This window comes from Plodia interpunctella, chromosome 1 (genome assembly GCF_027563975.2).
Source record: "Plodia interpunctella isolate USDA-ARS_2022_Savannah chromosome 1, ilPloInte3.2, whole genome shotgun sequence".
Lineage (NCBI taxonomy): Eukaryota > Metazoa > Arthropoda > Insecta > Lepidoptera > Pyralidae > Plodia > Plodia interpunctella.
Window position 1 is genome coordinate 7921950 of NC_071294.1, and position 15229 is coordinate 7937178.

A 15229-nucleotide genomic window follows, 5' to 3' on the forward strand; every position below is an offset into this window, starting at 1 on the left:
GAAAGAATTATAATGAAAATAACAATATGAGCAGTCAATACATAGGTACAAGTTTTAAAAGAAAAAAGTATTTTATCGACGTATATTTTTTGATAGATAAGTGACTATTGTTAGGTAGCTGTACGTTAGTTGTTCAGACTGTCCTAAACTCCAGATAACAATGTTGATAATGTATTAACAATATACCTAGTTCCATATCAGAATTTGTTGGAATTACAAAATTTTATTTTCATGTTTTGTTGCAATTTGCAATTCACATAAGGATATAATATGTAATAGGATTAGGTAGTAGGTAGGTGCTTTACTACAATCCGGCAAGGTGAAAACTGCATTTCCAGCAGAGTCCAGTGGCAGAGGTTGGATCAGTATGTTTTTTTTTACTAAAACGTGCGGAAGAACCGCGAAGAATGCAAAGAACAGTCAATAATGTCCTGAAAATTAGAATAGCGCAGTCGGTATGTAATCCTATGTCGTAAATTCGTGGGCTAAGTAGGAACATACACGCCCAATCTAACAATGCCTTTATGCATTACGCGTGCAGTTATATTGTGCGCACATCGAGGCTGTTTGACAGATTTAGCCGGAAACCTACGCGCTAGGCAAAAGTGGACCGCACGGCTACACGGTGGCGGCGCGCGGCGGCACGGCATATTCCCAGTACCTACGATCCTTCTGCGTCGTTGGCTGCGCAACCGGTTCCTGCGAGCGTTCACCTGCGCAGCGCCACGTCACCCATTCGTGAATATAAAGCTCCTCACCTCAATTTATATGTAAAAAATCCTATACAATGTTACAAACCGTAAATTTATATGTTTTTGGTCTGAAACTTAACATGATTACAGATCATCCTTATGCCTTTAAGGTTTCATTTCACGACGTAATGGCCACGTTTACGAGTAGCTGCACAGTGGGCTTATTATTGACATTGAGATTCAAATATTGTGTAACAGGTTTATATACAATCAGGGTTATAAAAATGTTAATTTAAAGATTTTTACTAGGTAGGTTAGGTACCTATATGAGCCAGGAGTGAAGCAACTATTACCTATATTTGATGTTATTTTTTCATTCCCAAACCTACATACCTAGAAGCGATAAACGAAACAACACTCAACGTGTAATAATAAACAAATATTCGTGCAAGTGGATGACATTATCTGCTATGTTCGTCATTCCACGTCCGCCGCGCTGCTGATAAACTACTTATACCTATACCTAATCGTTACCTATTATCTTAAAATTGTAATCATTATCTTGCTGGCATTGCATTTATTGCTAGTTAACAACATCATTATAGTCAACGATATTTCGTTTAATCGATTGCGTCAAATGATTTTGTGGTTGTTTCGCGTTCGTTGAGAGATCGGTCGAACCGACCTTGACAAAGGCGTTGACTCGCAAGCCGCACGGCCTCAAAACCTCGCTATATGGCCGCGCCATAGAATGAGCGAGCGAGCACATGAACCGAATAGTATCTGTACTGAGAGCTTTAAATATTAGAAATGCCAAAGGTTCATCAAAAGGATAGAAATGATCGTATAGTGAGGAGTACGGACATAACGGTACCTAACTTTCAACCCATAGAAAATCTTTAAAAAATTAGGTACCTACTGTACTTTTTCTGAATGCATTTGCATTCGGGTGAAAGAGCAGACATATAATTTAAATAGTCCAAAATACCAGCAAAGGACGATGTACCACAGGAAAGGGCGTACAGGACATTACCGAGATAACATACTCGTCCAACAGGAAAACCATATCTAAATGGAATGTGTCAGTGGTCAAACGACATTATGGTAAAGTAGTATACGCTGCAAGTATTTGTATCTAGTTTTCTCTGTACAGTGAGCATTTCGGTTATGACATGATTTTTTATTGAAAGCTTTAAGAAACCCCCAGAAAAATTGTTACATTTGTTACAGATATAATATATACCTAAATAGCCATCATCACCTATTTATAGAACAGGAAACTGAGGAGGATAACGTTAATTTAAATTTATTTTCTGTGCATATAGGTAACTCTGGGTTTTACATTTGTATTATTATTTAGTATCATTATACGTGTCTACTGAGAATGTTTTAATAATGGAATCGGTCTAGTAATTTTGAAAAAATATTTTTTACCGTTAAAGTTTTAGACAACTGTAAAAATCTTCTAAATTTTAACTCCACTTAATGCAAGCAGCTGATTATGATTACTAATTTTTTATGTCTAGTGCTTATATTTTCCATTTCAAATTATTCGTTTTTTTATTATTTCAATAGTTAGTTACTGTAACATGTATTCTTATATGTATTACCATAAAAGCTTTAGAATTCATCGAAAGTTGAAAAGCTGCAGCGAGCGAAAGCCTAAAAAGTGTGTCTATAAGTTGTGCAGAGTGTACACGTAGCGCAGTAAAGTAAATCGTCGTGTGTATGAACAGGTGGCCAAGATATGTAGGTGATGGTCGAACACTTGGCGACATAACGTGCACAATAGTCTGGTTTTATGTTACCAGTATATGCGTAGGTAGGTATCTACTTACCCACAAGATCTGACAACAATAAGAATAAAAATAAATACATTTTTCATTTTCATTATTCCTGACTTCTTCAATACACTTAGTTTGTCTTTTCATTGTATAACTCACTGTCGTTTTCTATTTCTTACCATCTTATGCAGTTTATAATACGCAATGTTATTATAATATAATACGACACTGTTTGGTCTATTTTTCAGAAACTGCATATGTGTGTAATTTGTATTTATGACTGTTTGTGTCAAATAAATTAAAAAAAAAGAGAATCTGCGAAAACAATAATGGAGGTATAAAAAGACAGATGCGTCTAGCTTTTACAATACCTACTTAGATAGTGTCGTACTCGTACACTGTCAGTTTTGGTTTGTTCCCCTTGCTACACATAGGGGGTCAAACAATCCCGTCGTTTAGTAGTGTTACACATTGCAACTATCTTGGACTATGGGGATGAATCTGAATGGGAATAAATATATTACAATACATCCAACTCAAAATATTCGACATTTGCTGAAGGGTTGCTGAAGAGATTGGTGCCGTTTACAATATAGTGTACTATGCTACATAATTTATAGACGATTATGATGTGTTGTCACAAAAACACAATCCTGCTTTGTCGAGCGTGGCGCCTTGCCATATTGGATTACTACGAGGTCACGGTGTAACGTATGATACCAAAGGATATCTTAAGGTTAAACTTTGTAGTCTCACGCACAAAATAGCTTTAGAACTTTAATAGATTTTTTCTTGTTTTATTGAATAAACAAAAGCAAACATAATTGAACCGAGTGAAACGCGCAATATCGCAAATGACGATATCGCCAACGGGCGAATGACTCATCGTTCAAACATAAAATTAAGCACGTCGCGACTCCCAGTTGTTTGTCTTTATTTTTTTAATTTGAAACATCACTTTTTCATTCGGGTGTACTTCACCATATGGTGTCGATGTTAGTCTACAAAGTCAAGACCATAAAAGGTTTATGAAGCTTTTAGCTTGCATGATCTGATTCTATAACTTCTTTTGGTGTTAAGATATATGTCTAGATGTGTAGATATGCTACAAATTGAGTGTAGCCATAAAGGATGTATGTGAAACATCTAGCATCATTCAATTATTTGTTTATTTTAATCTCATAAAATATATAAGTATTACTGGAAATATCTTCATTAAAATTTAAAGGGCATTAAAGATGGAAGTAAAGGGTTCCAGGAATAGAGGAATACCTAAGAAGAAATGGATAGAGTGAACAGGAAAGGAGTGTCAATAGATATGGCAAATGACAGAACGAAATGGAAGGAACTTACATACTGTGCCGACCCCACATTCCGATTCCCTACTACATATGATTATCCCAATAAGGTGAAGAATAAGAAGAATGGAAATATCTTCATTGTGAACACATTAGGCATTAAAATCAGTAAAATCAAAAATAAGTGTAGAAACCATTGAAGCAGGCAAGCATGTGGGACTCGAAGGTTACGACAAAATGTGGCGAGGGCGTCGGGCAATTGACATTCAACAGATCATTCAATCGAAATGCTTGAAGAATAACACGGTTTGTAGTCACGTTGGTAGTCAACGTACAAAATACATCAATCTGTTCCTATGTCGGTAATAGTAGCGTTTGCTTATATTGCAGCCCTACCATAGCTAAACAAATTAGCAACATTTTTGTTGACTGTAGATCTACATATATTGTCGGCAGGTATTGAAATGACGTAAGATATACGTTAGCGATTACTCATCGCCTAATGTAATGGAATTCTCTGGGGTTCAATTATTATATTCCTCATTATATTGTAAATATATGATACGTTGTAGTTCTACCAAGTGAACTTGAATTCTATCGTATGTGGTCGTAACAACGACCATTGTGATCATATTTCCATAAAAAATGTTGTGTCTGTATCTAAAGTCAATACATTTTATCAATTAATTAAATTTTCTATGATCCTATATCTATCTATGCAATTTTGTTCACTGTCTACAGCAAACAAATAATTATATCCTCCAAGATGTTATGTCACATTGAGGAGATACTTTCAAGAATTTTCTTTTTTCAGTGTTTTATTTAAAAATAAAAATTTGATCGTATGGATTTAATTGCTATGATAACATCAAGGAACTGTGAATAAGGTACTTACTTGGAATGTCATTATTTATTAGGTAGGTGTCATGGAATTACTAGGTACAAATAGTAGGTACCTACCTATGTTCTTCTGAGAATATTTATCATCTGTATGACGTCGACCGGATATAAGATTAGGTGGAAGACGGATGTGCGGCCATTTGCATTCATGGCGCGACTCGGCAACAATGCGTATGCGCAGTGGGAACAACAACTCGATGAGTTGATTCCAAGGATACGATTATGATTACCTTAGAAATGGCATTTGGAATATAATAGGAAGTTAATATTTATTCAAATTTAAATTCAAATTCAAATCATTTATTCAGAAATTAGACCTTCACAGGCACTTTTTCTCGTCAATTTTTATATTTATAGTTATTTCTCACAAGCTAAAAACTACTGGCATTTCGGAACGACCACTGCTGAGAAGAAATGCCGAAAGAAACTCATTTGAACAGTGTTGGTCCCTATCATGCCAGATCGGCTTACCATTATTCTTTCTTACAATGTTTTTTTTTTATAAAATATAAAAGTACATACTGTACATAGTCAAAAGGTATATAGATGTGAAACACAATTAACTTACATGAAAATATATGAGAAACGAGATGATCAGTTCCCTCTGGCAGCACCCGTTCACGAGATGAAGCATGGGACAGCTATCGCGTAGCTCAACCATAACAGAGGGAACCTCACGACCCGGCCCATAAAATATATAAAAATTGAATGTCACTTTGTAAACTGAATTGAATCAGGTTGTATCACAGGTTGTACTTACCTATACGAGTATGTATATATCGGAAGTTCCGTGTCGCGAAAAAGCTTAGAATGCATATAATTATTTCATAGTTTCCAACAATATTTTCAATGTACGATGCCATAAATATGTATGCATAACTAACTTGATTGTAAATTCTGTATTCCAATGAAAGATCAAGTTGATTCGATTATGCCGAATTATCGAAAGGATATCGCAATGACTCCGCAACGATAACTTATCGTTTTATGATTATGACCTGCCGGATAGATAGGCGGTTCACAGTAACGGAAAATATTCAATGAGATTGAAATATGCCAAGATTTGGGATTGCCATAACTATCACACGAAATTAAACATCCAAACTCAAGAATTTTACGAATGAGAATTGGCGGGGCTCCAACACACTTGCAACGCAGAGGAAATATCTCAACATTTTTATAACCCGTAAACTAAATCGGGATACTGTAAGAATGATTAGTAGTAGAAATGATTGAATTGTATCTACAATACAGAAATGAGAAAAATACTGTTTCGTTTGTAAGTAGGGCGACGTTTCGGCGACTCGGTTCTAGGTAGCGGGCACGGTCTTGGCCTCAAAGTCTGACCGGTTGCCATCTTTGGCTGTGACCGGTTTTACCAGGCCATTCTTCGTAGCTAAACAACAGTTCATTCGCTAGGTAGGTAGACAACGATATTAAAATTTAACCGATATCGTCGGATAAATTTTATACATTTTATTAGAAAGGAATGATCTTTTAAAAGATATATTTGCCTCAACTTGTCATTCATTGTGTCAATTACTCGTTGTGTATTATTGTGTTGGCTATATGATCAAGTACTACCAAAATAATATAGATCGATAATAGAAATGGGTAAAAAAGACTTTAATTTACGTAGTTTGAGCTTAAATAATTTTCAAAGAGAAAATAAAATATGTATAGTCAGAAAATTAATTAAGTCTAGACATCCATAGAGATCCATATCCAAACTATTATTATAAAGAGAAAATAATGAATGAATAAACTTAAAAATGAATGGACCTATTTTTAAAAATCTGGAATAGAGACAGACGAAACCTTCTGAAGTAACACATGCTATGTTTTTATATGGTGTTACCCAAATGAAGCCGGGACTAGGCGATAGTTATTCGATAAAGATAAAGAATCAAATTGAACAATGTTGTTTTACAAAAAAATTATCATTATCTAAAGTACGTATACAAAATTGCAGGGGTCGAAGATATATGCTTGAAAACTGAGTTGCAAGATTCCTCCACCCGAACAAATATATGTACTTATAGAGATATAGAGCGCGTAGTATAACACATTACATACATATACATTGCGAGCTGAATAAAAGTTGTAAAATGCGTTTGCACCTTTATGAATGAGCTCCAGAGCTGGCCGCAAGTTAGAAGTGGAGGGATCCAAATGATGGTAATGTTACAGATAAACAAAAAAGGGTAGGTATTAGTACGAGTCAGGGTTACTTTACGAGAAGTGACTATCGCCCACATCTATCACATTTCTATACTCATGGGTGTATCGACTCTGGGTCGCCAGCGCGGTGAGTCACACCTATGACAGTCGTGGAGGGCCACTGAATCACAGCACCGGGCTGTCGCCGTGCCATATACTTTTATGCACATACTGATGTAGCAGGTAACAGAATCGGCCATTGTATGCTATTCACAATTGTGCATCAGAACTTTTTGGGCCCCTAAGCGATTGTTAACGCGGCATTGTGTCCAGCTACCAATGAATAAGTAGGTATACTATTTATTAGGTTCAATTTAAAATTATCGATGTAGAAAACATTTAATAACATTGGTTAGCAATTATGCCGTATTAGGGGTTCTTTATGTGTCGTTATATATTTGAAATAATAATAAAAGATAAAACATTTGGTTGATCACATACATTTTTTTCTATCTGTGGGTTTCTTTATTACAAAGAGTTTTATCAAGTCTATAGATAGGATGTGCATTCTGGTAAACTGCGATTTTAGCCTGCTAGCGCCATCTATCGTTATATTTCACAAACAAAAATTAAGGGAAAATAACTGAATCATTATGCACTAAATAAAATTAAAGAAAGAATCTATTTAGAAACATTTAACAGAATGTTGTACTAAGTAGTTGATCTCAATAACATAGGATTCCCTACTACATGATAGCTGTACATCGGGCCAGATTGGTGGTGTGGTATGGTCTACAACTTGGGGAGAGGACGTAATATTTCCTAACGAAATATGGACTAGACAAAAGGCTTTATTATATACGATCTATATTGGTTAAATACGTATTTTATAAAGTTAAGACGTCAATGTCATCAAGCTACACGCGGACCGTTGCGGCGGCCCGGCCGTTTATTCTGGAATTCTGGATACATAATGGACCTCATAACATAATTCGTGATGATGTGGATAGTCTTACACTTATGTTATTCATCAATTGTATGTGGAATCTACATGTTAAAGATGAAAGAAAAAAATTATTAATAACATTTATAGTACTACAACTACTACAACTTAAAATAAGTATAGTATAGATACTATCGTGTAGGTATGTAGGAAAACGATCAACTCGGTAAAAAAATAACCTGATGTGGATGAGTATTATAGTGTGGGACCACATAGCTATGAAATAAAAGTAAAAATTATAGAACACTTGTGGTAATGTGGTATATTTTAAAAGTCCCACTGATGACAAGACCGTCTTTATTCATTATTAGGTAACTTACGGCAAGTCCCTAGGTTTATTACAATAAATTAAAATTACGTTTTTCTTACCTTTCCGAATTAGTAAGCTTGTGACTCTGCGCAGTGCTTCTCTGGGTGACTTCTGGAAGAATTTGGGTGTTATATTAGGTGGCAGTGTGAGGGGTTTGCGGGCGCCCGGGGCTTCCCACGCCGGAGGGTGCTCCGTCGCGCTCTTTGAGGCCGTTAGCCTGTCCAGGTGCTCGGTGGACGCTGGCCTGTCGTGGGCAAAGTTAGCAAGGTTAGTTACGGTAGTATTTAGTTGGCAGTATGGTGGGTAGGTTAAGGTAAAGTCACCTAAAAATTTACTTCTAACAGGTGTAAAAAAAGAATAGTTCTCGTAACCCTAGCCTCTTGGGTAAGAGCTAGTAGTACCTATTATAAATTCTATGGTGCTAGGTATCCTCTAGTTCAGGTTTTCTCAAACTTAACTTGTTCCACGTCAAGAATACTGCGAACTGCGTTCAAAAAATTCCAACTATTGATAGGCATTTTAATAATCGGTAAATGATATGAAGAAAAAGTTGACACCTAGCTAGGCACTATTATACCGATATATGTTGTGGGTACGTTCCGTCATTCATTCAATAGCTTCATTCGCCGCCGGTCGCTGGAGAGCATTAGCAGAACTTAGTAACTAACATTTTCCAAGAAACTGGATAAAGGATAAATAAAATTATTATTAATTTTAGGGAAGTGTTGGTAACGAACCGTTACAACGTTCGACAGGCTGTCACAAATGTAATCGATTCTGGGAATAATTTAATTATACGTGCGTTTTACCTAATAGCTATTCAGTGTACGTGTTCATTGAGTGCGTGATTTTTGTGTAAATCAAGTATTTTTTTAACTAGTCCTCTTACACATTCGATAGCCAGTTTGCCAAAGACATTATGTAGCCAATGTACCTATAGTTTGCAAGTTATAAAATACCCAAAAAATAACCGCGTTATTCATAAAAAAGTTAAAGTATACTTTCAGCTAAAATATGTTTTGTCATTTTATCTCATTTTATATAGAGTATTGACAGAAAGAGACTAAACATTACATTAGGTGAAAGTATGTTTTAACTTTTTTTATGAATAACAAGCTGATGCCCGCGTCTTTGTTCGCGAGGCCGAACAATTTTTGGTAAGGATTCAAAATTATTAGAGAAATTTAACTGTACAGACAAATCGTAACGATACCTATACAGAAGATGCTCATACGACTGAAATATATATTTCCTGTAGTTTAGCTGGACCATTAGGACTCTTCTTCAGGTGTTCCAGATCTTTGATTTTTATACATCAACAGGAAATGCTCATCGACAGCTCATCAACAGGCTGAACAACTTTTGTTAAGGCGTCATTTCTATATTTCCTATAGGTTTGCTGGACCATCATGGGTCTGCATCAGGTATTTTGCTAGATCTTCAATTTTTATACCTCAACAGAAAATGCTCATCAGACTGAACAACTTTTATTAGGACGTCATTTCTATATTTCCTATAGTTTAGCCGTACCATCATGGTTTTTCATCACGTGTTCCAGATCTTCGATTTTTATATCTCAACAGAAAATGCTCGTCAGGCTGAATAATTTCTATATTTCCTATTTTAGCTGTACCATAATTGTTCTCCATCAGGTGTTCCAGTTTTCAAAATCACTTATACTCTATATTTTGTCCAGTATATGTAGCTGTTTTGTTATATAGTCGCCGTAAGGGTTTTAAATCAATAAATTGAGAGGATCCCATACTTTAAAAAATCTTATCTACATCATACTTGGTTACTTATCTATATTGCTGTGAACATATGAGTATGCATGCAATATGAGTATTTGATGTTAATTAGTACCAATGTAGTGGATAAAATATGATAGGTAGTCATAAAGTATGAATGTAATTTATAGGTGCCTGTAATAAAATATTATAGTATTATTACTAGACTACACAGCCACAGTTTCAAGAAAATTTAAATTTATAATAGTACCTATCTTTAAACAGAATTTGATAAGACCAACTCATAAAAATTTCAATTTATCTTCAGTGGAAGTTCCTTTGATAAATCTACAAATACCTACCTACGTTATATGTACCTATTACAATAAATTTACTATAAAATACAACTTTCCGTAGTTTTGTTATTTTCATTTTACACCTTGGATCGGAATAATTAAATATAAGTTATAATTAATTATTCCACTAAAACGCATGGATCAACATATGAACGCTTCCAACTCATCATAACCGAGCCCATGTTTTAGCGAGAAGAAAGAAATGATAAGGGAGGTTTCTATCAAAAATATCGAGATTGATCGAATGACACTCGAAACGTTGCGGCAAATACTGTAACTGTAATGACAGAATTCATTTCAATGTTATGTTTATTTCCGTTTCATATTTTACATCAATTCTCTAAGCTAGCTGACACTAGGTATTTATAAATAGGTAGAATGTGAACCCTGTCGGATATTTGCAAATGAATGACCTATATGCACTTTGTTATAAGTACGCGGTTATCTTTGTTATCAGATTGTGGTTTGTATCTATTTTAGTTTAGGTGATTAATGAGGAAAAAGTCAGATAACGCCAACGGGCACGATAAAAATGAAATTATGTTTTTATTGAAAGCACAAGCATATATAATGATGCGATTTTTTATATCAAAGTGTAACATTTATAAAATATTACCATTCTGCGGTTTACTAGTATATACATATATTTACTAATTTATAGTACAGTAAACAATAATTTCATATAAACTACAAAAGACAATATTTACGATTGCTTCATTTTGCTTCTTTTTCAGTATGAACTATACTGTTTTACTTTTAAAACGGACAATGACTCGTGAAAATATAATAAAACCCAAAGGGAACAAAAATAAACTACATTTCAGAATTTTCTTTATCATTTTGAATTTCAGTGATTGAAATTGTTATTTTTTGATGGGTCTGTTTTTTATATGGAAAAATCGAGCTCTTTTCGAAATTAGCCGCTTAGATATAGGTAGCATTGACCCAGTGATTTAATTAGTAATACTTTAATACAGAACTTGCATTACAAAAAACATGATTATTTTTTTACACGTTTTTACTGTTCGCGACAAGATTAAGGAGAATATTTTGCTGGCTGCCGTCTTTGGTAGGCCTACTAAGTAGTAAATCGGTCGGCAGAACTTCCGATTTGTATGTTTTACAAACATTAGGTAAAAGATTACCGATGCCTCTGGCGTGGGTACCAGCCCCGCGGTGGTCCACCGAGCCGCAGCAAGTCTGCGCCCGTGCACACGCCCGCACCCATCACCGAGCCCCGCCCGTAGCCGCCAAGAGTCGCACTGCTGCCTGCTTGCAAACAGAACATTGAATTAATAAATTGGCATGAAAATTTCACAAGTATTCAAACCAAAGCTGGCCGAAGAATCATGGTAAGGTTTCGTTAGGAAATAATTTTCGAAACGATGAAATTTTCTCAATTCTTAGGCAAAAAATTGCATTTTAACTCCACGTTCAAAAACCGTCAAACTAACCTATTGACTGTATAGAGTTCATTGTGTTATTTCTTGGAGGGCCAGTAGAGTTCCTAGGCGGGGTCCGGGGTACGTCACAGCCGCGGGCGAACACCGGTGTTTCCGGCAGGCTGGCCGAGGTCTGCAGCGGGCCCCGCCCCGACACCGCGTCACGGCTCTGCCGCTGCAGGGTGCGTCGCCGAGCACCACTTGCGCCAATATCTAAAATAACTATTAATCTTCAGACGCTAAAATAAAAAATAGTAAAAACTTCAAGGACTTGTTTTGGCGGGTAGGCCTTTTGACTGAGATTTATAGATAAAATTAAATAAAAAATCATTTTGCACAACTGGTTGTGAATCCACGATAATGACGTATCCTCTTTATAAGTATATATAAATATATCCTCTTTATAAGGTATGGAAGTAAAGAGGAATGAGATCTTAGTAAAACTATCGAATTATAGTAATAGTACCGAAATCGTGGCGAATCATGACAGGTGAGAAGAACATGAGAACATATTGAGGTAATCGTTGGCATCTTCTATTCATAAGTTTTTTAATTAGTTTATTTTTATTACCCAAACGAGTAACTTCGACGAAGTGTTGATTAGAAAAACAATGATATTCAGGTTACTAATAAATGTATATTTATAAAAATTCTAAAACGAAAACTATTATTACTTTACTAAAAAAGAATATTCAGGGCTAGAAATATTGTATCTCTTTTTTATTGCTCAGTGGGCAGCAGACGTTCCTCTTAACAAGCAATAGACAGAGGCACCAGTGATTTAATTATGCAAAAGTATGTGAAAGAACATTTGCGAATGCGATTAAACCTTAGTTTTAATTTACTACATAGACGTACCTACCTAATATGAATCATTCAAGTATAATCATGTTTCGTTGGCTACTACCTACACCAGTGGTTGAACATTTTCAACTACCATTCGTTATTGCCAGTTGGTCATATATTTTTTAATCTATATGGCCTTCAAGATACAACTTCTTTAAATAAAATAACGGCAGCTTTGAGATCAGATCAGTGAAACAATGAAGCACAGCACATTTGTGAAACTACCTGTAGGCAATGTTCTTCTGTCAGTAGAGCCGGATTTGAAATTGCTATTTCTTCTGTTCTTATTGTAACTTGTCTCCATCGACCTCGTCTTGAGACTGTTTGTCGTGTCCCGGTGCGGCGGCACTGCAGGGGGTTCGGAAGGCCTGTAAACACAGCAATGGAGTGACCTTATTCAAACGATCAAATGGAATTCAGAGTAAAGAACCTGACAAGTGAGAGTTACAAGTGTGAATTTTTTTTGTCAGCAAATATTTATTACATGTTAATAACATTATTAAAATATAAATATATGTGTATATTAAAACATAAAGAAAATTGTTGTTGCTTTGGATGACTCACTTGTTCGTGCATCTATATATATATATATATATATATATATATATATATATATATATATATATATAATACTTACTGTGTGGGACGGCCGTATATGTATATATTTATTTATATCCCGGCCATCCCGAGCAAAATCGTAGCACTACAAAATAAATCTGAATTGTGAACTAACCTTCTTCTAATTTCCATCGTGGGCGTCGGTAATGTATCAGCTTTCTTTGGGTGTCTCTTGTCTAATGGCTGCATGATTTCCGTATATTCGTCTACTTCTTGAACAGGAGAAGGTGGTAGTGGAGGGAATTTAGGCGATTCTGGAGTTTGCGGCAGAGGGCCCATATCATGACCCAAATTGGGCGATGCGGGCAACTGATGATGACGGTATGAATGCTCAACAATTTGAACATTTAGGGGGAAATCACCTCCACTCGAAACTGCAGAGTCTGAAGATGATGGCTGTCTCATTAAACTAACTGGCACGTCCTTTGCACTCGTCGACTTGTGCATGCTGTTCGATCTTCTTCCAGACGATCGATCTCTACGATCTATAGATCTGTTCTGTATCTCATTGTGACTCGATGATTTTTGTATATCATGTCTCTTTTGTCTCTCCCTAGAACTATAACGGAAATTGTTATCTAATATATCTTTAGATACATCATCACAGTATTCATCCTTATGTATATTCCAGTCTTTTGGTATGTATGGGGTAAAATGATTTTGGTCCCGACCTTGACTTAGTATAGCACTTATGTTGTTTTCAATCTTCCGAAGCGGCGAGGTCTCACCACTGGACCCTGGCTCGGCGCTCTCCTGATCCTCCTCCTCCTCGACCGTGGTGATGAGTGCCTGCCGACTAGTGGTGTTGCTCTCTCCCTCCGCCCCGAGGCTCGGCAGTGACACCACTCTCACCATGTTCGGTGGGATCGTTGATAACTCATTCACGGTTTCATTGCATTCAGATTGCGAGGTTTCTTCAATTTTGCCTTCTTTTATTAATGATTGGATGTTGTCAAATGTGGACGAATATTTTTTGAAGTCAGTAAATCTATTTTGTGGTGATAATTTGCTCTGTACCACGTTATTTTTTGATGAATGAGTACTCTTATCACTAGGTATTTTTCTACTTTTAGGACTATGACCGAAATACTCTTGCGTTATGTACCTATCGGGGCCATTATTAAGATCTAAACTTAGTCTCGATTTAGGTGAGGTCATTTCTTTGCTCAGTCTAGAATTGGGCGTACAGAGGTCTATACTATATCTAGAGTTAGGTGTATTGAGCTCTCGACTTAATCTCGAATTTAAATCTACACTGTAACGAGATTGTGGTAAGCTTAAATCTGAACTAGGCCTAGAATTATATGATCCGACAGAGCCTGAACCACTTATAGATATACTCGAGCCATCAATAGATTTGTCTATGTCTAAACTTCTATTCAAGCTATGACTATGTATTAAATTGCTTGTGTTGATCGGTTTGCTTGCATTTTTATTGAAGCTCGGGAGCTGTTTCCTGTTTTTGCCCTTACGAATGACGTATGTTCCAGAGGCGAGGTCTTGGCGCCTATTATCGTGCTCCCCGTCGGAAGTGGGGGAAACGAGAGGTTCGCACAGAGTGAGCGGCGGGGGTGGAGGCCAGTACTCTTCGCCCCAATCGTCGTCCACTCGTTGCGGTATCGAACTTGTACTCGAATGTGAATGATCACCAGACTTTCTTCTTCGTCTGCCAATCACCTGAAAATATTAAAGGTAAATTTAAAGAAAGAAAAGCATTTTAGCAAGAAAAACAAATATAGACACATAAAAATGTTCCAGTGCAATCACACTAAGTATGTATTAAGTACATTTTTACTTAGGGAACGACCCATACTACTTGACTCTTTGAGAATACTACACATGGTCACCCGAGGGAGTGAGTTTTAGTTTTGGTTACGTAGTCAATATCTTTGCTTTTCCTGGTGCTAACTGATCCAGGGTGCCACTCTTATATTGATCTAATCTGCCAGTAGCAGCTCCTTGGTTGTACCTAAGGTACTACTTGCTTGCCATATCTTATTGATTCAAACTTGCTAACAACGTCTGTTCAAATAATAATTTGACTGGCCTGCATATATTTAAACTGCTGATCAATATAATGATTGCCGAACAAC

At 36.1% G+C, this 15229-nt stretch overlaps 1 protein-coding gene across 8 annotated transcripts in view; it reads right to left on the reverse strand.

The window, feature by feature from the left end:
• Nucleotides 1-15229, reverse strand: part of LOC128669079 (uncharacterized protein) — a 94496-nt gene that overhangs the window by 11047 nt on the left and 68220 nt on the right. For 5 of the 8 annotated variants that reach the window (XM_053755865.2, XM_053763991.2, XM_053769334.2 and 2 more), the window contains 5 exons: nucleotides 13252-14813; nucleotides 12744-12886; nucleotides 11685-11894; nucleotides 11376-11502; nucleotides 8207-8391 (listed from right to left, as the gene is read on the reverse strand). In XM_053755865.2, coding sequence (XP_053611840.1) covers nucleotides 8207-8391; nucleotides 11376-11502; nucleotides 11685-11894; nucleotides 12744-12886; nucleotides 13252-14813 — 2227 coding nt within the window. The remainder of the gene's footprint in view (nucleotides 1-8206; nucleotides 8392-11375; nucleotides 11503-11684; nucleotides 11895-12743; nucleotides 12887-13251; nucleotides 14814-15229) is intronic. The other 3 variants (XM_053745191.2, XM_053744381.2, XM_053746037.2) reach the window with 3 other exon arrangements.